This window comes from Agelaius phoeniceus, chromosome 5 (genome assembly GCF_051311805.1).
Source record: "Agelaius phoeniceus isolate bAgePho1 chromosome 5, bAgePho1.hap1, whole genome shotgun sequence".
In the NCBI taxonomy this organism is placed as follows: Eukaryota; Metazoa; Chordata; class Aves; order Passeriformes; family Icteridae; genus Agelaius; species Agelaius phoeniceus.
The window spans coordinates 61,158,334-61,181,100 of record NC_135269.1 but is presented as its reverse complement, the minus strand read 5'-3'; the positions used below and the strand labels follow the sequence as shown (position 1 = coordinate 61,181,100).

Sequence of the window (22,767 nt, the reverse complement as noted above, 5' to 3'; positions counted from 1 at the left end):
CTCACAGACCTCTGGCCAGACTGTACAGCTGGGTTTGACAATACATAAGACAAAAGTTTCTTACTACAGTGAAGGAACATTTTTTTACAGCATGACTGACACAAAAAGTGGATTTTTAATCAGCAAGATATTCAATTCATATATAAAATTAACCCAGTAAATGTGCAAGGATAATTGGAATAATGCCTACACTGTATTTTGTATAGAGTTCTCATTTTCACTGGAGGTAGAAAATATAGAATGGGAAAATATTACCTAAACATATAAATCCTCATAATTTTTTTGGAAATTGATGCAAAAGGAGAGAAAAATGGTCAAAAGATATATGAGGACAAATGGTTAAAAAGCATGAGGACAAATGGTTAAAAAGCTGTTCTGAAGAACTCATTTCTGGACTGCTTGGAAATTGCAATAAATTCTGTATTTAATAATTATTTCAGGAAATTTCATGTTTCTTAGTTATCTCATAGCAAATAATTTTTTCCAGATGCTTTCCATGTTTCTTTCCCACTCCCAGTTTGTTTCATTCTCAAGTTTCTTTTTCTCTTAGAGCAAACACTTGGCTCTAAAAAACCAAAAAAAATGAAGAAAGAATTGCCAGCAAAACCTGCTCCATGCAGTGTGTACAGTGTTACTGATTTCCTTGCAGAATAATAATCTTAACTGCTGACATGCTGACACTGTGTGCTTCTGTTTATATACACACCAATGACACTACAGCTGGATTGAAGATGGGTAAAACTAGCAAGTCCCCCACAAAATAAAAATCTGATTTCATCTGCCTAGGTACACTATTTTTACAAATGCAATACTTCTGCTTGTAATTTTACTATAAAGTATGCAGATAATTGAAATGTATACAATACCAAGCTAATTCTGGACTGTTGTCTTTATATAGAAATGTTAAGATTTCACTCCTTCCATAGCAAATTTATCATTTTTCTAATACTAAAATATACAAGTACTTCCCTTTGAATACCTGAATAGAAAAATTTGAACACACCGTGCTAGTGATGTTAAAAATAGTATTGGGTCTATTTATGACATTGTTCCATAAAATCCAAGCCAACAGGTCTCTGAGACACTTTAAACATTTCTATTGAAGGTGTTCTAGGCTAGATTTGCTCATGTTAATTTTCCCCACCTAAATATTATTCATCCAATGCAGTAAATTTTAAACAGCATTTTAAAGAACCCCATCCATGTTCTAAATTTAAAACTATCTACAAATCTGACCATGGTAAATTTATTCATCACATGTTGCTGTGACTGGGGAAAGTTTGTGGCAATTCGTTAACAACAGCCATCAAGAAATGTGTCCATGTAAAATGTACAGAAGAATGATTTTTATTCTATTGCTCATCTTTTTACATTATCGATGATCAAATGAGCAGCATTTGACCAATTTCACCTACCATTCTATCTTCAACCGGTTTTCATGCACTCTTCCTTTAATAGCGTTGTATTCACTTCGGCAGCTGAAAAGTTGTTGCCTTATTTGGGAGCCTTCACTGGGAGCTTCTTCAGAGAGCTCTTCTGCTTTTTCCAGTGCACTTTGTTGTTCCAGTTCTGCACTCAGGCGTTCAGCTTCCTGCAACAGCTGGCTCTCAGATTCCTGTAAACTGCATTCAATAGACTAGTTTAGAACTGGCCAATGTGAAGCACAAGCTTTGTATTTATACTTCTTTACATACCTATAATATTTAATATAAAGTTTTCAAGATGAGATGGAATTAAGATCTGTATAATCTTGCCTGATCTCCTAGTTGACCCTGCCTTGGGCAGGAGGTTGGACCTCCTGAATTCTGTTCAAATCCAAATCATCCTAGGACGCCATGAGAGCAGTGGAATCTGGTCTCAGAGGGGTTTTTCTGCATACCTACAGTTGGAGTGAGATTTATCTAATTTTAACCAGATGACAGACTGTTTCTTAGTCAAATTTATTTGTCTAACACTTCCTGGACAAAAATGAAGAGAGAGGGAATCCATTTTATCCTAAGAAGTGCCAAAGGCTAGATCTGATTAAGTGTGGGGACCTATAATAGTGAAGTACCCACCAGGACAAGGCCCAGTCTGGACTATATGGCAACTTTAGGTTCTTAATAAACACTGGTACATCTACCCAGTGATGAATTACATCTTGCTACTGCTGTAGTGCCACCAAGACCTGAAATAACTCAGGTAATGATACAAAAGCTGAAAATATATTTGTGGACATCTGTGGAAGCTTATAATAAGGCCTGTAGATCAATGATCTGCTTTGTATCACCAGACTAGCTCCACAGAAACAACAAACTAAGTCCTGTCAGTGTCTGGAGACTGGTGATTCATAATATACTTAAAAACTTGTGTGGTGATTGCTGAAAAACATCCTAAAGGCTGTTAGTAAAATACATTGATTATTATGGAAAATTCTTAAAGGGAATAACAGTATGAAAATTCATATACAATGCATTACACATAAACCTATGCTTTATGCTACAGAAATATTGTGTATGCCTCCTCAATATTACTATTGAGGAATAATAACATAATGGTCTACTAAAATTAGTCACAAATTATGTAGAAGAATGAATGAAGAACTCTATCACTTGTGTTTTGCTAATTAAAAATATAGTGCAATATTTTTTGTAAACAAATGAACTTAGTATTTCTCATATTGAGAAACTCTAGACATAAATTTTGGCTCAAATTTGACATTTATGGCTTAAACAGAAAGAGAAATTACATATCACACCAAAGAATAGGGGTGAGATGGTAAAATGATGATAAAAATATAAAATATGAAACTGACGATACTGCACAAATATAGTTGAAATAATATAGCAGAAAAAGTTTTGATTCAAGCAACGTTACTCCCTAGATAAGAACTTCCTGTTTCTAAACTAGAAAATAATAAAACCACAGAATTCAAGAGAAACCAGTGTGCCTTCATCATGAACAAATAATTTCATGTGTTTACACATATATGTTAAGCAAAAAATAAGCAGACTTATTGACACTGGATTCTATATGGTATTTAAATATTCTTTAAATCTAACAGAATGTATGCAGTTGTGGGAGAAAATATAATTGGTTGTAGTACTATACAATTTAAAACACAATTCTTTCACAACATATACACTTTACATACAGTTACATAAACATGTAAGTGAATTCATAAAAACAAAATTTTGAGTATTAATTCTTTCAAGATAACAAAAAAAAAGAAAAACAGAAACAAGAATTGAGTGTTGAATTTAGATTTTGCTCTCTACAGATGCCAACAGTATTTTTTCATGTGTTGATTTGAATTTAATTAAAGACAATGAAGAAGTCATTGAAGAAGCACATCTACACAATATACACATACAGAATCCCATGACTGCAAAAGTAAGTTTGTGCAGTCTGATGTGGCAGCTTTTGAATTTGTGAAATAATTAGTGATTTAGCAGAGGCTTAAGAAAATAAGATTCCCAATCTGCTGATAAATCCTCTTTATTATCTGAATATCTTCCAGTTTGGGTTAACAGAATATTCATACTAGGTTCCTAAATTGAGATAATATAAATAAAATCTACAATTAGGCCACATATTTGAGTGACTAAAAAGGTTTTCAAGGGCCAAATACAAGATCAGATACTTCAACTTAAGATGCAGCCTTACTACAAAATAGATGGGTGAGACAGCACCACAATGGGATGACAGCTTCTTCTCAGCAAACATAAATTCAAAACCACTTAAGACTTTAAAGAAAGGTATCATAGATGTTATCTGCCAGATGACATCTTTCAGCTTTTAGAAATGCCAAATTGTGCCAAACTGAAAGCAAGAAATAAATTTACCACTAAACAGAGGATTGCACTTATCACTTATAGCTCTGTGTGCATTGGCAACAGCCTTGGAAATTACCTGCACACAGACTAATTGCATTCATGATATTAGACAAATTTGCATTGTGTGTCAGAGAGATCAGCTGCAATAGTTTGGCACAGCTGTCAAAGGGAACTGTGCTGCTCAAGATATATAAAGCTTTCTCCTTGAGATTTTTATATGCTAATAAAGGAAAGAAAAAAACACATAGAGCTTGAAAACCTCATCCTGTGTCATTTGTCTTAACATGGCATTGCAACAACACTAGGACAGGTGGGCATTAATTAGGAAAGGGATTGAATTTAACTGTAATATGTGAAAAAATAAGTTATTGATCCACAGAACTGTACAGCACATGTTAGGATGAAGAACTAACAATTAAAAAGCAGTATTGATCCTGTGAAGGGTTCTATGCAGGAAGAGAATACACACACATACTGCACTTACCACCAGGACAATCCTTACAGCTGATGGAGAAAACCAGACCCTTGCAGGTGTCTGAATAAGGAGGTGGTGTGTGGTCCCTATTTCTTTTTATAGAGTATTAAGGGACCCTTGGAACCTTGTTCAGATAAGCATGTCTACTGATGTTAACACATGGACAACTGAATCCTAATTTTGATGCCTGAATCCCACTTTTGATATCCTTAAAATATACTGGAGATCATAATCTATTTTTGGTAATCTATTTCCCTTGCTTTCTTTTAGCACTAGGAGAAATCTATCTGTGAGAATTAGTGCTTGCTCACACATTGGTGCTCTGCTGTGACACACAACTACATCCAATACAGAATGGGGCATCATGATCTCTGATCCACTTTCTCACAGAAGCATGGCCATTTTATACTCCTGTAAGAATGATGGAAAGAATGAGAGATGTAATCTGCCATCTAATATTTTCATGCTTTTGGTACCTTCTGTTAAGGGTAGTTTTAAGTGTGACAGAAAGGACAGCTGAGTGCTGTTTACACTCAGGCCCTATTCCACTTGTTATACTCACAAAGGGATTGCCTTTACATAATGAACCATAAAAAAGAATACTGTATAAATACATAAAAATACATAGGAATATGTTTGTATTTTTCCTATGAAAGACTGTTTTTAAACTAACACTGGCTGAAAATCAACTAATTAGCAGCTACTGGTTTCTGCTTCAGCTCAGTGAACACCAGTGTGGTAGAAACTCTCTCTATCGATTAATCCAAACACCACAAAATATGTTCAGATCTGAGCAGTTAGGAAAGTCTTCTTGTATTTTCTAGGAACCTGAACAACACTGAAGTGCTGTTTTTAACTCTGCTTCTCAGAAAGATTTGCTATCTATTTCAGTAATCTGAAATAAAGTCACGTGATGCTTCACAGAGTCAGAACCATATGCAAACTCTCCATTTTATTAAGACAAAACCATAAGACTCAGCTATCCTCAAGAAAAACTTTTAAGTATTTTGAGAACCCTTTTTCAAATTTACTTTACTTTGCACTTGTTGCTATTCAGACTGCCAGGAGGCACAGCAAATCCCAGCATCATCCAAATAAGGGGCTATAACCTGAATTAGTTTTAGGATACTTAAACTAGGCTTTAGTTTTAATGACAGAATTGCCATAAAGTTTTTAATTTTGACTGTCAGTGAAAGTGGGATAAAATATTGTCAATACAGTGGATATTATGGCATGCATTACAAGAATGTAACAGGAATATCATGATGCTGATTTTACTGATAATTACAGGTATGCTGTCTGTTACAATCTGTACATCCATTCCCAATATTATTATGTTTGTATTAGAAACAAGGATGTGTTTCAAACAAGCATTTAAGTACCCCAAATTAACTTGAAAGTTCCTATTAAATAATAGTGTTTTTCAACTTTGTGTTCTGGTTTCCTGTTTACGAACTATAACTCTAAGAAAGCCCTAAATGATTATTAGGCTTCAGCACGAGCAGAAAGTACTTGAAAAACAAATTCTTTATCTACTGAAAGTCTAAAAAGGAATATTATACCTTATCACAGCCTCATGCAGCAGGGTGTACTGTTCCTTCAGCTCAGCTACTCTGGTGTCTGTGATTTTTCCAGCAGAAAATAGCTATGGAAGGCAAACAGACAGTTATGAAATTTCCTAAGCACTAATACTTTCATTCTGCTGCAACTTTTTATAACTGTAATTGGCAGCCTTTCAGTTTATACAGACTTTGGTAACATAACAAAAATTAATACACCACCAAATCAAATAAACAGACAAAAAATGCTTATTTTCATAAAAATTCAAGACATAAACATAAGAACATAAAGAATGTTTCTATCACAACTGCAGGGCTACCTGGACTGTACCATTTCTTCTCTGACTTTCTGTCTGTATTAATATTTCATGGTAATTCTGTCTTGACTTTGAACTCAGGCTCTAAGTAACTTTTCATTGCTTAACTGGTTCAGTTTTGGTATAAACCCACTGGCCCACACAGGCAAAATTGAGGTTTAAAGTGTCTCTGCTGGCAATAGGGTTGTAAAAAAATATAGGAGCTAGGCTAAAGCTGGATTATCCCCAGGCAACAGAACACATTGCCTTACATGCCTGTGCAGATCTTCAGCAAACACCAAGATCAAACAGGTCTTAAATACCTCCAGAGATAGTGAATCAAACTCCTCTTTGAGCAGTCTGTACCAACACTTGACCACGCTTTCAGTGAAAAAATGTTTCCTAATACCCAATTTAAACCCCCCTGGTGCAACTTGAGGCCATTTCCTTCTGCTCTATCATTTGTTACCTGGGAGAAGACACTGATCTCATGGCTACACCTCCTTTCAGGTAATGTAGAGAACAGTAAGTTCTGCTCTGAGGCCCCTTTCCTCCAGGCTGAACACCCCTAGCTCCCTCAGCCACTCCTCATCAGACTTGTGCTCCAGACCCTTCCCCAGCTCTGCTGCCCTTCTCTGGACTCCCTCCAGCAGCTCAATGCCCTTCTTGTAGTGAGGGGCTCAGAATTGAGCATGGGATTTGAGCTGTGGCCTCACCAGTGCTGAGTGCAGCAGGACAATCATTGCCCTGGTCCTGCTGGCCACACTATTCCTGGGTGATATTGCTTTAGAAAACCTTTCTCCCCCTCCTTTGGTCACAAGTAAGGAGAACCAGTTTAAATCCAATTAAAAAATGTAAGCTGATCCACCTCTATAAAAGTCCATGGCTACCCTGGTCGGGCAGCAAGTCAAACCTGCAGCTTCTATGGGACCCTGCCAAGAAATGTGATTATGCAGATCTCCTGAAATAAGAAGTGAAATTACTGCAGCACCAAGAAAATACTACCAGTTATAATTCAATCTTCAGAATATTCAGAGGAAACCATTTAGAACTAATCCTCTGGCCAAGAAGCAGAATATATGTCAATATGTCAAAGGAAGTATATATGTTCTTGATGATTGTTCAAGTTTTTTTTAAGATTTGTCTCAAAATATTTCATCGTAGCAAAGACAATCTTTGCTCCCTGAGACCCCAAGAATAGAAGGTCTGCCTTTCATTTATTTGCATGAAATTAAAGATAAGCAGCTCTCAAATATTTATTTTGGCATTCTGTATGATCAAAGATACTGTTCACTTAAGTTCAAAATACTATCTAGGTCTTCTGTGAGAAAGAAAATATTTCCCTTTCTCAACCCATTTATTTCTTAGCCTCACACATAGATATAGTTGCCCTGTTTGTGTGGTATGTCACTAATGTGCTCTCTCCACACTCCTCTGATCTGCACCTGTGAATTACAGGTTGTTTTACTGCTTAGGTTCTCACTGCAGATCTACACCATGTTTGACAATGCTTCCACAGAAATAAACTTGCTTGTCCTGGAGGCTGTGTCTTCTTCTTTATGTTCATAAACTTCTTACAGATTTCACACCTAATTTCTCAGTTCAGTTCAGAGCTAAGAGCCCTATTTCAAGAAGGTTGGTCCTATGCAGTGTGCAGCATAGAGCACTACACAGGACAGGCTGCATGGATGGCATACCAGCATGTCAAAGGCAGTGGTCTCACTTTCCTGGAAAGTTTCATTACCAGATAGTTCCCATTACCACAGTGTTTTTGGGAGAGCCATCAAAGAGACAGCACTGGGCTACCCTGGTCCCAGGATTTGTTATTAAAGTCTGGTATACCATTTTCTCCAAGATTCTTGGGAGGGCAGAAGGGAAAGAGGCAACTGTTTTAGGGGAAGAAATAGTTTGTGGAAGAAGAGAGCAAATGTGATCCTACTCTAGAAAAATTGAATTCATTGTGATGATAAAACCAGACAAGAGATGATGCCCCTGATGTAAAGATATGTAATTCTTTCAAGGTGGCATGTCTCACATTAATGCTAAAATAACCAACAGTATTTATGCACTCACAGCTCATTTTATTGCTTGGAAGCTCTCACATTGTTGGGGTAGGTGAAATGTAGGTCTCCTCAGTGTAACTATTTACATTGCTACACTGAAAGGTAAAAGAGTGAGTGAGAAGATGGAGAAGTGAGAAAAAAAAAAAAAGGGCTTCTAAATGGCAATTGAGGATCACTTTTTTTTTTTAGTCCTGTGTTAACCATAATGCCCTTGTAAGAACTGAGGTAATTTTATTATACTGGTGATCTCAGATCTGGAGTCTGGAATATAGTTGGATAAATATTCTTGACTTGTTGAGTCTTCCAGTTCCATTCCATGTCAGCTGTACTTAACTGTATATTGCTTTTCTTTCTCATTTTATAATGTACTGAGACACCATACATTTTCAAACACACTCAACATTGATAAATCATCTGGATAAACCAGAATAAATTTTCCTTATCTAAATGCAGAATTACTGGAAAGCTGGATGAAGATTTGTCTTTTAACAAATGGTTGCCTGGCAACTTTCTGCTTTCCATTTCCCCATACTCCCATAAATGCAATTACATGGAATTATGTGTCTTATTACTGGATTTACTTGAATCTTTTTCTTTTAATGCAAAATTCCTGTTATGTTTATTTTACCATATTGTTACCCTTAAACTGCTCTTGTGATTTTCTAACTGTTACAATTTTTTATATTGCTACGTGATTTGAAGTCTGGCTTTTCTACCAGAAAAACAAAACAAAACAAAATCTAACAAATCAAAACCAAACCCAAATCCAAGTTCCAAAGCAATTTTTTTTTCCCTTCAATCAGTGAAAAGTCCCAAAGTGCTGGACAATTCTATCCTATTACAAAAAAATGTGGAGGAAAATTTTGCAGAAAAGGTGAAAGGCAAGGACATCTCCCTAATATTTTTCTAGCAGAAAAAGGTAGATATTCTGTTTCTGAGCAGGACTCATTTAAATATAGGAGTCCATAAGAAAAGAAGAACATACTTATGCTCAGATAGCTGTTATGTACAAATGAAAAACTTTTCTCTCTACAAGTTCATACTCACTTGCTACCAACAGTTCCCCACCAGACCTGTCTTCAAAATCTCTTGATGAAAATTCCAAGAAAAAGTGAGCACTATGTGAGGTTATGCACTATCTGAGGTACCTCTTTTATATCCTTCCAGCTTGGCTTCAGGCACACGAGCCCCTGGATCTAAGACCACAGTAGTTTCTCCAAGCATGGAAGGTAGATAGAAATGTTTGTAAGAAAGAGAATATGTCAGAATAGGAATGGGAATTAAAACCACAGAAGGGAGAGGACCCACCTGATAAATGAGGAACTCATCCATGAGAGCAAACCTAGTGAAATCTGGCCCTAACTTGATCAACACCCCCTCACTCTGCATTAAGTGCAGTGGGCATTCTCCATTTTATCAGATTATATTCAATTCTTTCTGACAGTCAGCTCAAAACAATGCAGCAAGGAACTCATCTGAAATTCCAAAACAAGTTTTCTCTAACTCAAATAAGAACTCTAGGCACATTTTCCATTTCAAATTTCAAGGCTCTTAAAGTTCTTTTGGGACTCTCCAGAAATGAATAAAATTCAGCCAAATATTAAACATAAATAGATGCTGGAATCTGAATATTGGTCTAACTCTTCACAGTTTTTTGATAAATAAAGCACACAAAAAAAGCACAGAAGATAAACAAAGTCACCACGAAGAAATTACCACTTAACATCAATTACCCAGAATCATTATTAAAGTGAAGCACTTGAGGCTTCTTAGGAAATACTCAATTTCAGCAGAACCTAGGATCTCTGCATTTTGGAGAAATGATGTAGCTAACACGTGTTTCAAATTAAGTTTGCAGTTACTGCCAAACAACTAAAATGTATCCTAAGTTCAAATGGAATAATAACACTTTTCCTTCCTTCATGCTAAATTGTAGGTTTTGTAACTGTAACAAGAGATTGTGACTACACTTAGCGTAATTTTAACACAGAATTTCCAACAGTTTATATTCACTTGCTATTTCAAATATCTGAAATATTTCATCAAACAACTCTTTTGCCTCCTAATAGAAGACTAGAGAAAAATATCAAGGGATTAATATATTTTATAGTTTGTGAACACTCAGGATTTCAGTATAGTATTAGCCCCTTTGCATATGGCTCTTCTGCCCAGTCTGTTCTGTCAGGTTTGGAATTTTCCTTCTGTGCTGTTTATTTGAAGATCTTTTCTTACCTCTTTCATATACTATTTAAAGGTTAAACATTAAGCAAAGAGAAAGGGTAAGTTCTCCTCTTTAAACAGAGAGCTCTGCCTCCTCTGTCAAAATCCTCATGAAGCCACACAGTTTGGACACAGCACACGGCTCAGGTGTGCCCTGTTTGGGGGAGGAGGCAACACCACCTTCCCAGGGATTGTTTCAACATTGGAGCAGGGCAACAGGTACAAGCACACTGAACCCATGCTATGACTCCTGCATTTCTGTCCATATTGCTGGATACCAGTCTCCACAGAATCACAGAGCTAGGGATATCTGCAGGTGTTGGGCTGGCCTGTGCCTGGTACACCCAAATTATCTGGGCAAAATCTTGGACCCATGATAATGCACTAAGGGAACTGAAGATTCCTCCTTAAGTTTAGCCCACTGCTCAGAGCAAGTTCAAAACTTCTCACTAATTCTAAAGATCATGTCCTGGCTACTTCAAGATGAAGCATCCAAAAATAAAGGAAAAACAGTTAAAAGGTTGTGTTTGGAACCTCTCTGGCAATCTTTAAAAATCCCAAACACAACACAAGGAAATATAACCTGTACACTTTTTATTCAGTCACCATGCATTTTTCAATTAATCTCAAATATTCATACACATATGGAAGATTAACACTTACAAAATTATAATTTCTCTACTCAACAACATTTCAGGCTTCAGCACATATTTCAAAGTATTTTAAAACAAGAAGATAACAGTCACTAATTTAAGACTTTAAATAGTTTGCAATAAATTGTAGTTATTGGTATGCAATTCTGCATTCCATTTTGGAGATTGGGAAATATTGAAAGCACACACAGAAATAGCTATACTGCAGATATTCAGAGAATGATATGCCTTGCTCAAGTCATTATTCTAGAGAAAGGTTACAACTATAGAAAGTAAAGGAAAATGCACTGATGGTTTTAAATAGACACTGTAAGTGGAGTTTAAAAATAAGATGTCATCCCTCTCACCTGGAACTTCATACATTTATTACAGGAAGTAGACTTCAGAATAATTATGGGAAGTCCATAGAAAAAGCCTATTTATTAGCTTTTCAAGTAGAAAAATATTTGTCACTGAGTTTCTTAAACATTTAATTTAGGTGACAAACAACAACACTTGAAGCCATGAGGTTATTGGTTGCAAAAATGTAGTCAGGTGGGAGTAATGGCATACGCACAAATCATAAATACACTTATGTACAGTAGATACACTGTACTGCCTTACACTGAACTTCTACAATTTTACTTTTTTAATTACAGATGGATGAACCAGGCATCTTTTAATGAAAAATAAACTGCTGAAGAGCCTCCTAAAACTAACAAATAATGACTAGGAAAAAATAATATCCCAAATTCTTTCCCAAGGCATAGTTCATAACCGTAGTTTTGTTGCCCAGTTCACGGGAAAAAACAATCCCTACATGGAAAATATCAACATCAGCCACAATCAAGATGGTACAGTGGCTGAGACTATGCTGCTGGCCAAGTGAGGCTTGCAGGGCTCAGAAAAGAGGGCATAGCAGACTGGTAAGACAGGCATTTCAGGAAAGGACATACCTTTCCTGCTGTCCTCAAATTTCCTTTGGCTACAAATCAGGATAGTAAGTAACCAGCACAGTCTTACACTTGCTGCTTTTCTTGGAGCAGGTTTGCCAGAATCAGAAAGGAATTTTTCTGAAAACACAAAGGAGGGAGAGGCTTTTGTATTTGGTACAACATCACTCTGAAAGTGCATTTGAGTTTATTCTCTTTGTATATTGAACTAACTACAGCATCTTCCATGGCTACAGATAAAGGAAATAGTCAGCAGTAAACTAGAGGTTTTGAGCTGGCAAATCAGATGTCATGGGATAAATAGAATTAATAAGAACATAGTTTTGTGGACCTCCTTCTTTACAAATATGGTCCTTGCCTTAACAGAAGGAGTGATTTTCTTTGACCATATGAATTTTATGATGTGCATTATATTTACAGTTCTGATATAAATATCATATCCACTGCTTCCATGGTCTGTCAGTGTGCCTTTCTGCCTGCTGCCAGAATTTATAAATAAAGCAATGAACAATTTAAGCAGGTAGGAAAGCCATGCAGCCACGACTTCTATGTAATCTGTATCTGAACAAGAACATTTAATATATCAAATGGAATAGGACTGCCTTTTCTTTTGTGTTCTGGTGTGTTCTTACAGACACATGAGGAAGTTGAATAGGTAGTCCCACAATCCAGTGGACAGCATAAGGACTGCTTGCATGAAGAACGACTACTGAGTTAAAAAAACCAACTTAGCTAATCAGAAAGAATTCTAAATCAAAACTTGTTTCTAGTATGGAATTTTGGTATGCATTCCACATTGTGGAAAAACCTGAAAATTAATCTAATTACTTGTCATTCTCTTTCTCGGTCAAAATATATCACAGAATCACTGAAGTCTACAAAAACATCAGAAATATTACTGCAGCAGTTGAATCTCAACACATTCCATCTCTGCCACCAAAATGGTTTGTATGAATGAGTCCCAATGTACTTCAGGTTTGTACATACCAATCATTTAAGCTGCTTAAAAAAAACCTGGATATTTTGCAGCAATTCTCCTGCAGGAGATGTTGACTCCCAGAACAAAGCCAGAAATCAAACAGATGCCAAGCTGTTGTGTTTTAAATTGCCATAGTCACTAGTTAAATTAACATCTGCCTACAGTCATAGCCTTGTTGTTTTCTGCTTGACCTACATTCCATTATCTGCCAGAAAAAGAAAAAAACCTTATTCTAAAAATTCATGGGAAATGGTTCATGCTGGTTTTGATAAACTTTGGATAAACAATCTCAGACAAGTCTAATAAAATTAAATATATCACTTCTTTAACCTTGCAATCACTGGGAAGTTCTGTGAACAGCATTAAAAACTTCAGTAGAATTTCAGAGCTGTCAGTTATTTTCTTTGTCTTTAGGAAGATGTCTGTATGATAAAGATATCTCTTCAGTCCACAGGAAAAAAATAGATTCCTAAAACGTAGACTAAAAGAGATTAAAAGTGAAAAGAAAATTAGCTTTAAGTAAAAAGCAAAGACCTTAGCAGAAAAGACTCAGTTACAGTCATCAGCTGTTATTCAGTTAGATCTTTTCACAGTTGAAATAGATTGACTTGTGGGGTTTGCGATTGCTTAACTTATTTAAAATTTTTTGTATTATGCAGAACACTCTAGATCTAGAGAGACCCCATCTGGGAAGAAACTTTTTAATAAACAAACAGCAAGTCTTAGTTTAAATCTGGTCCAATATTTCTGCCATTAGTTACACTGCATCAGTTTAAGACTACTCAGTGTCCTTCCTCTTTGCTGAAAAACTCAGATTTGAAACTTTGCTTCATTTATTCCAAGAAGGATAGGAGACATGAAACACAAAAAAGGCTATGTCATACTATTTTGGGTTCCTGAAGAAAGAAAAGAGATGTGACAGATTGGTGGGAATGGACACTCCCTGACAGAACAGGAAGTCACTACTCAATTACAAGGGTGCTCCAGGTAGGAGAAGCAGAGAGACTGGAGGAGAAATGGATCTTCTGGACTCCAGGCAGACTGGTGACAGCTTAGGAGGAGAACATCACACCAAGAATGAAATCAGGAGCATAATAGAGCAACTCAAGATTACTGAAGTATCATCCAAAGGAGGAAGTAAATATCCCAAAAGGAAGATGTATATGGGACTAAGGAATAGATGTCTCAAGACAGAGATATCTGAAAAGCTCAGATTCTTCACATTACTGTCTGAACTTTCTTTTTACATTCAGTATAGGCAAAAAATTCTGCCCTTCTAGATGTTACAAAGTTCTAAAGATAGTTTAGACTTTCAATGTAGTGCAGCAATCACAAATTACAACAATATTTGTTATACATTTAAATATTTCAAGGCAAATAATAGAATGTGGTCTATCAAGGATAATTATTATTCATTTTACAGATACAGAACAGTTTTTCCAGTACAAAGTCACAAGGCAGATAGCAGACTTAACTGTAAACTGAACAAACAAGAGTGTGGGGGGGAATGTGGCTTCCCAAATAACAAGGATTTAAGAATTCTATTCTATTTCTAAAGCCCCTCCAAAGAGGCTGGTACAGCTTTTCTCCATTTGACAGTAGCAACCATACACAAGAACAAGGCTTCAGAAACACCTGATTTTCGACTGATACAATGAAAAATTAGCATCAAATCAAAAATTTAAAAATTTTGATTGCAAATTAAAATCATACATTTTATCTTATACAAACATTTCAGTTTTGATAAAACCAAAGTGATGTCAGTATCTTACACCTGAATGGCAGGGAGTGGCTTTTACCTCATTGCTGGGGAACTATTAAGATCTGACAGGAGGAGATACAGTTTTGTCACATAACTAGAAGCATCATGGCAGGTTCTGGGATGCTCATTTAGAACACAAGAAAGACATATTCAAAACCCATCTCATAGGAAAGTGCTTTAACTTATGTGCTATGCAGAATCTGAAGGAATTGTTGCAGGGATTAAATAAGTAGGGTTTTTTACCAAGCCTCCCTCCTGTACTATCAATATAAGCATGTGGTGTGAATAATAGCTAGTAACCTTACAGAGATCATGAACTTGTGGATTATAAGTGTGACTAATGTCTGCTTAATGTTTAATCTGTGTTATGAGTAATTTAAAATAGTATTTAGGGAAAGAAAGGGTACAGGTTGGACTAATTAAACAAGAACTGGTGTAAACACCCTACACTTATGCAAGTTATTTGACTCTGGACTGAGCTGTGAATGCATAAAGGCATATCCATGTAGCCTTGTTTTGAGGTTAAAGGAAAATTACATAGATCATTAAAACTGTACAGGTATCACATGAGAATGGCAAAGGTGGCTGTAGAATGCAAACAGCAATTGTCACCTGGAGAAATATTTCATTTGGAGCAATCAGTCATGTAAAGTATATGATTAACTCTGAAAGTTGATATGAGGCACAATAAAAAGAAGAGCAATACCTCAAACAGAAGAGAGTTCCTCCCTAGGTCTCTGCCTCACTGTAGATTTAAAATTTGGGACATTAAACAGAACATCAGGATTTTCTTTGAATTAGTCTAACAAGTAGGATCTGAAATATCAAAGGGGAAACTATCTTAAGTTCACTTCCCTTCATTTAAAAAGGCTCAATAAGAAGTACCCCAAATTAGATAATAGTGAATTTTAACTGTGCTGTGCCATAGAGATTATGAATATTCCAGATAACTATTTTAAGGTGGGCTAGGTGAAATAGTAAGAAGAAAGTAGTGTTCATCCTCCTGAAATTGTGACTCTATTCTGAAAAATGTTTGGAACCAAAACTATACCTGTGTTTCAACATGTTTGGGGTTTTAAATAATTTATATGAATATATCTATAAAGTTTAAAAAATAAGGAAAAGGGGACTAACTGTCAGTAAAGCTATTGCTGTGATAAACTTCAAACTGGGAAAAAGGCTGGTTTTCACTTTCCCTACCTGCTTTTTTTCCAAAAAAAGAAAATCCATGTACAACAAGGAATTAAATTAAACTGCATAATTTACCAGCACACATGCATTTCATCATCTGGCTTACATACACTAGCTCTGAGTCAGAAATATTCACTGAAATGTGCTACTCTTGCAAGCACTACCTAACTTTGCTCTGCTATTAATCACTCGTGATGCAAGCACTCCCACCCATTTCTGAGAACAGTGTAGGCTGTCTGATAACTCACAGGCTTCGAGCTGCCCTTATAAAGTTGTTCCACTTCTGCATACTTCCTCATACTGCTAGTTTGTCAGTGAAGATGAAGCTCCTCATTTACATAGTCTTGCTGAAGTCAACTCTCCTTGCTTTGACAAATGTTTTTGCAGTTATTTTAGAAGAAGAAGAGAATGCTAAAGAAGCAAAACTTACTGAGGCTTGTCCCATAAAGCTCAAAACTAATCAGAAATGTGATGAAGGAGAGGATTGTCCTTATCAGATAACTTTGCCTCCGATGACCATCCAGATACCCAAAGAATTCAAACTGCTTGAGAAGACTCTCAAAGAAGTACAGACCCTTAAAGAATCAGTAAACAAGCTGAAAAAATGCTGCCAAGATTGCAAGCTGCAAGCAGATGACAACCAGGAAAGAGACAGAAGTAATGAATTCCTGCTACCCAACACTGCAGAAAACAGCGAAAGCCAAGATAACAGAGTACAGGAACTGCAAAGCAAAGTTAACAGAATGGCAACCAGCTTAAAAAATGCAAAGAGCCAGATTCAGACACTGCAGGGTCGTTTAGAGAAGCTGAGCCTCATAAACATGAACAATGTGGAACATTATGTTGACAGCAAAGTTGCAAATTTGACATTTGCTGTGAACAACCTGGATAACAAATGTTCTTCTAACTGCCCAGCAATGCAAGCAAAACCTGGTATGTAATTTGTTAATTCTTACTGCTGTATAAGCTTTCAGTGCATTTCACTAATGTTAGGGAAACAATTTAAAATATATTTTACCCAAATAGCTGTGTTATTAATTTGACAAGTATCGGCTCTTTAAGTGTTTATTTATACTCCTGTAAAACATTTCAGCGGCCACTAGAGGGTTACTGAGAGCTGCAGGTGTTCAGTCCCTCCCAGGATTGGACTTCATTTAGGGATTAGTAACATTAAATTTTAAAGGACAATTTTTTGCAATTTAATAAATAAACATGAAAAATTAACTTTATTTTACACCATAATACCCTTCATTAGAGATATGAAACATCAGTGACCTACAAACATTTTCTCCTTGGATGAAAAGGGTTAAATTTTCTCTAGGTGTTTCTTAGAAAACTGCCTTTTATTTTTTCTCACTGCAAAACTGCAGATACTCTGAAAAGGGGTGCCAGGCATCATCAATCATCAAGTGAATCTAGAAAAATGCTTCATTTTTAATGGATAATAATTTTCTTATCACAGCAAACATCTGAAAGGCTCAGCTAAAAAAAAGCTTACTAACAGCACTTCTCGACTGGGTAACATATGTATCATCATTTTAACACTAAACCCTTTGCTTAAATTTAATATATAACCAGCATAAAAGAGAAAACAGCTGTTATCACTGAAAAAATCCACTTTTTTCTTTTAATATTTAATTCTCATAATAAAGGCATAGAACCAATGCTCTCTTTCTAATATTTGTTGTTATTTAAGACTGAGGGGTTTTCTTAAAGTTATAAAGTTTTTATATTGCATATAGCAATCCTTGAAAACAAGAAATGCTCCCTAGATTGTCAGGGTATTCTACCACTTAGATATCAAACATAAGAAGATAAAGCTCTTGAGAGACAAAACATAGAAAGAGCAGGCTGCATTCTAATCTTTAGGTCTCTTGCTTAGCATCCAAGCTTAAAAAATAATTGTCCTTCTATCTACACACATTGGAAATGGATCTGCAAGTGTACAGTGTATGTACAGCTGAAATTCTTGAAAGTGTTCTTCATTGAAAAGAGGAAATAAGTAATAATAAAGGTAATGCTCTTACTATATTAGTAATCAAATCAGATAAAAATCACTACAAATAAATTATGTTCATTAAGATACCAAACATTCACAAAAGTAATGAGTAATTTTTGTTATATTAATAATGAGTAATAAATCACATTCAAGTACAGTACTTCAAAACAGACTAAATAACAGACTAAATTAGTTTTTCATATTCCTCACATTTACTGAATTGCTGGATAGTGTTCAGGACACATGCTCATAGAGATATTCCTTATATTTTACAACAACATGCTAGAAGCATTTGTAGCAGCAATATATTCATTATGAAAGCTAGCAAGGAAAACAACTTTTTCCTATTCAGGAGCCATTCCTGCATCTACTGAAAGTAATAGTAAACCTTTATTTAAATAGGAGTTGAATTGGATTATAGCAGCATTTTATCTGAAATGTATATTCTCTGTTAATAACTGCTCTGAACTTTAGTCCACCAAAGATTTTGCACAAAGCTCAGTGAAATAAATGAGAATTTATTGGGGATTTAGATTTGCTTTAAAGCCTTTGACGCCTATACTTTGTGGTTCCATAAATGTCCATTTTTCTGGCAAACAAGAAGTCCTGAGTCTTGCTCCCTGCTGCAGCCTGAGATCACTCCTCCCTTTCAAGAAGCAGTTTGTTTAAATTTTCTAGGAAAAAATTACAACAGAATCTGAACATGAATACACCATACATTCAAATCTGCAATAGGAATTAACATTATAGTTTTGACTCTTAACTGAGAACTTCTGAGAGCTCTCCATATCTCGTAAGAATAGGGAATTCAAATACCATGCTGTTGAACAGAATGAAATAAATGGATGACATTGTGGATCAAAAATGGATTTTCACTCTGGGGAAAAAACCTGGGGGTATTTTTCTTCTGAATAAAACACATCAGCTATTGGTGAGAAAAAGGCACTGTTAACAGTAGATGCTAACATTCTTCCTTTCTGTAAACCCAGCAATGCCACATACACAGGAAAGCACCATCACCTTCATCTTCCTAGGACTCACACAATTACAACAGATGCAACAATTTTATTACTTTTTTCCTGCTTCCTAAAGTACAGTCAACATTGACACACAAAGCATTCCTAGTGATGTTATGTTCTCTATCAAATGATGTTTACTTAACAATAGCCAGGTTAACATCATTCCCATATGGACAAAGCTCTTTCTTTGCCATACTGCCAGATGGAGCTGCAAATTTTAGGCAGGTTGTGAAGTTATACATTTAAATACAAAAGGCAGCAAGTGTGTAAATACAAAGCATTAGAAATATGGACTGAAGAAATCAGGTTGAATTTACATGAGAAAATAAAAGGATAGAGTAGAGAAAGGGACAAAAGGAAAGCAAATAATCAAAACACCCTTGTATTAGGCATTTTGCTTAAAAAATGTAGTTTAGCTGGGTTTTTTAGTCAGCTATCTGATGCAGAGATCCTAGATGATATCAGTTATAAAGTAAATCTGATGGAAAAGGTGCTTTTCCCTAAAACTGAAATTGTTGCAACACTATTTGTGATGTAAAACCCTCTCCAATGCAAGTTCTGTACACCATATCAGTCTGGGTAAAAATCTGTTATATTTTTAAATTGAAATTATGTTCATTCTAACACTACTTGTTCTTTCACCAGTTATACAAATAATGCAGAGAGACTGTGCTGACCATTACACAGCAGGCAGAAGAAGTAATGGAATCTACAGGATTAGCCCTGATCCCAAAAACGAGAGCTTTGAAGTTTACTGTGACATGCAAACGCAGGGAGGCGGCTGGACAGTGCTGCAGCGGCGTCAGGATGGCAGCACTAACTTCAACAGAACCTGGAATGACTACAAACATGGCTTTGGAAACCTCAGCAGGGAGTTCTGGCTAGGCAATGACAAAATTCACCTCCTGACAAGGAGCCAGGAAATGCAACTGAGAATCGACCTGGAAGATTTCAATGGGATCAGAGAATATGCCAAATACGAGCACTTCTACGTGGCCAACGAGTACCTCAAGTACCGCCTGAGCGTGCACGGCTACAGCGGCACTGCCGGAGACGCCCTCCACTACAGCAGGCACTACAACCATGACCAGAAGTTCTTTACAACCCCAGACAAGGACAATGACAGGTATCCCTCAGGAAACTGTGGTGCCTACTACAGCTCTGGCTGGTGGTTTGATGCCTGCTTGTCAGCCAATCTCAACGGCAAGTACTACCACAAGAAGTACAAAGGTGTTCGCAATGGCATTTTCTGGGGTACGTGGCATGGCATTTCTGATGATACTCCCACTGGATACAGGCAACCCTTTAAGTCAGTAAAGATCATGATCAGACCCAAAAGTTTTGTGCAGTAATTCTACACATTTCTCTTAACTAGTTTGCATTGGATTGCACTCAAAATTGTACTTATTCAGTATTATACTCAGAAATCAAGTATTCAGTTATGTTTGGCAAAAGATTGTTCTAGACAAAACAACATACTTCCACATAATCTTTTTAGAGATGGTTTGACCCATATAATGTATTAAAACCAGAATTAAAATATCCGAATAGTTATTGCTAAAACTTAACACCAGTTAGGTCTTGGTTTTGTTATGTAAATATTCTAAACGTTGCTTTTGGTGCTTTTACTGACTGTGATATACCACATTTTATGATTTAAAACTTTTCTATTGTCTTCCACAAGTTGTGTCTGAATGAAGACCTACATTTTAACCTGAAAATAATTCAGAGGTAACTCTGAATAGAAATTTGTCAATGCTTCAAAAAAACCCCCTAGTTTCTCTAAAACAGTCTTTTTCCATCATATGTCCTTCATAACTTCAAAAGTATACCACAGCAACATCAATATAATTTAGGAAAACTACTGAAAATTATTATTTTTAAAGAATTAGAAAACAGAGGGCCACATGGTTTGCCCAAAGACACACAAAAAAGGCTTTGAAGAAAACAGAAAATTAATGATTCCTCAAATTTCATCCCTTTATCAAAGGTTTTTCAAAGTTGGTAGAAGAATTGAATAAAAGCTGAGGAAATTATTATAAAATCATAGAATCATTTAGTTTGGAAAAGACCTTTAAGATCATTGAGTCCAACTGTTAACACAGAACTGCCAAGTCCACACTAAGCCGTCTACGCATGGAGAGAGTATGTACTGAACAACAACATTCTTGCTCTTTTTGGTTCCTCCTTCCAAGCTCAAGGTCCTATTTGTCATTTGTAGGAGAAAGGAGCCATTATGTAGCTTGTGGCACATTTATGCAGGCAGGTAGTCAGGCAGGAGGAAGACACATCAATAAGAATCCATATTCTTTGCATTAATGCCTCTAAATACATACAAAGAGTTTCCAGTGCCATTTTGCTTTCTCCTGAATCCTTTAGGTAAGTTAAATGTTACAAGATGCTCTTGTAGAGACTCAAGCTCTCATTCAAATAATTCTCATTCTACATATCATTAGATTCTAATGAAACTGAAAATTATAAATGTTTTGTAACATAAGAAAAGACTGTTCTCCCCTTTAGACTACACATTTTGTAGCCACAGAAACATAAAAACATACTGTCAGTTCTAAGCAAAAAAGAGAATATATGATCAAAGATTTTTTTCTAAAATATAAAAAATAAAAAATGAACTTGTCAAATAGTGCAGGAATTTCAATTTAGAGATACTGCTATTAAATCTCGCGTTGTAGATAGTGAGCACAAGTTTGACTGCACATATTTAGACCATGTCTCTATAAAGATAGTGACCAACATTGAGTGGAGGTGCCACTTATCTTAGCAAGAGGCTATCCTACTATCTTGCTTACACCAATCCTGAGATGCAGAAAAACTACACTAAAACTCTATGCATTTATCAAATAAGTGTGGTCATTGTTGGCATAGCTTTTTAGATTAAGAGACATGAAAAAAAAGAATACAAGTACACATCTGACCTAATACTTTATAAATATTATCTCTACTTTTTTTTAAGATTACAACAAAAGTATTATGGCTATAAGTAATGCAAATGAACACTGGCAATAGCTAAATTGTAAAATATTAATATATATTTTAAAGAAGTAAATACTTTGAAGGAGAGTTCAAATGTAATTTGGTTTATTATATTTCAATTTTAAAGAGCAATGAAAAGTTTTAACTGCAAGATGTATCATCTTTGCTTGAGAATATGTTTTGAAGCTATAGAATATTTATTTTGGGATAAAAAATAGTTGTCTAAACCAAACAAAAAAAAGCAACTGATGAAGTGTTGGTTAGAAGAGTAAATATCTAATTGCATATGATTACATTCAATCATTTTGCATGAAATGCACAATTTGTTCCTATTCATTATATGATAACTAGCTAAGTGTGACTTATGGTATCGACAAGATTCCATTTGAAAGTTGTAAGAAGAGAAACTGTCCTTTCTTAAATCTTACTTAAAGGAAACTTTGTAAAACACAGAAATGTTAACAGAATAAGCAAATGTGACTAAAATCACCTGCAAAAGCTTTGTCTAATGACTTTAAAAACAAAAACCAAAAAAAAAGAGAAAGAAAGTGTAATGCTGTTACAGAAATCTGATTATTACCTGCCTGGAACTGTTGTAGCTGAATCTCTGTCAATATGCACTAGTTTTTTTTACAAAGTGTAACTCCATCTCCTTGTTGCAAACATTATTTGTTTTTGCTTGGTGTAATAAAATAAGAACATCCCACTGTTAAAGCTGTACTACTGTCATATATGTACATAAGGACTATTAAAAATTACTCATAAACAATTTTATTGATATTCTGTAAAAATTAAAGCAGTAAGAAAACACCA

General features: G+C 35.6%; 2 protein-coding genes across 3 annotated transcripts in view; one reads left to right on the top strand and one right to left on the bottom strand.

The window, feature by feature from the left end:
* CCDC146 (coiled-coil domain containing 146) overlaps window positions 1-22,767 on the bottom strand; it is a 65,403-nt gene that overhangs the window by 29,903 nt on the left and 12,733 nt on the right. For both annotated transcript variants that reach the window (XM_077179126.1, XM_077179125.1), the window contains exons 3-4: window positions 5,853-5,935; window positions 1,416-1,622 (exon numbers count right to left, since the gene is read on the bottom strand). In XM_077179126.1, coding sequence (XP_077035241.1) covers window positions 1,416-1,622; window positions 5,853-5,935 — 290 coding nt within the window. The remainder of the gene's footprint in view (window positions 1-1,415; window positions 1,623-5,852; window positions 5,936-22,767) is intronic.
* On the top strand, window positions 16,140-22,723 carry FGL2 (fibrinogen like 2). Its single transcript, XM_054630837.2, has 2 exons — window positions 16,140-16,878; window positions 19,609-22,723. Exons 1-2 carry the CDS (start codon window positions 16,140-16,142, stop codon window positions 20,313-20,315), a joined length of 1,446 nt encoding a protein of 481 aa, XP_054486812.2. The 3' UTR covers window positions 20,316-22,723.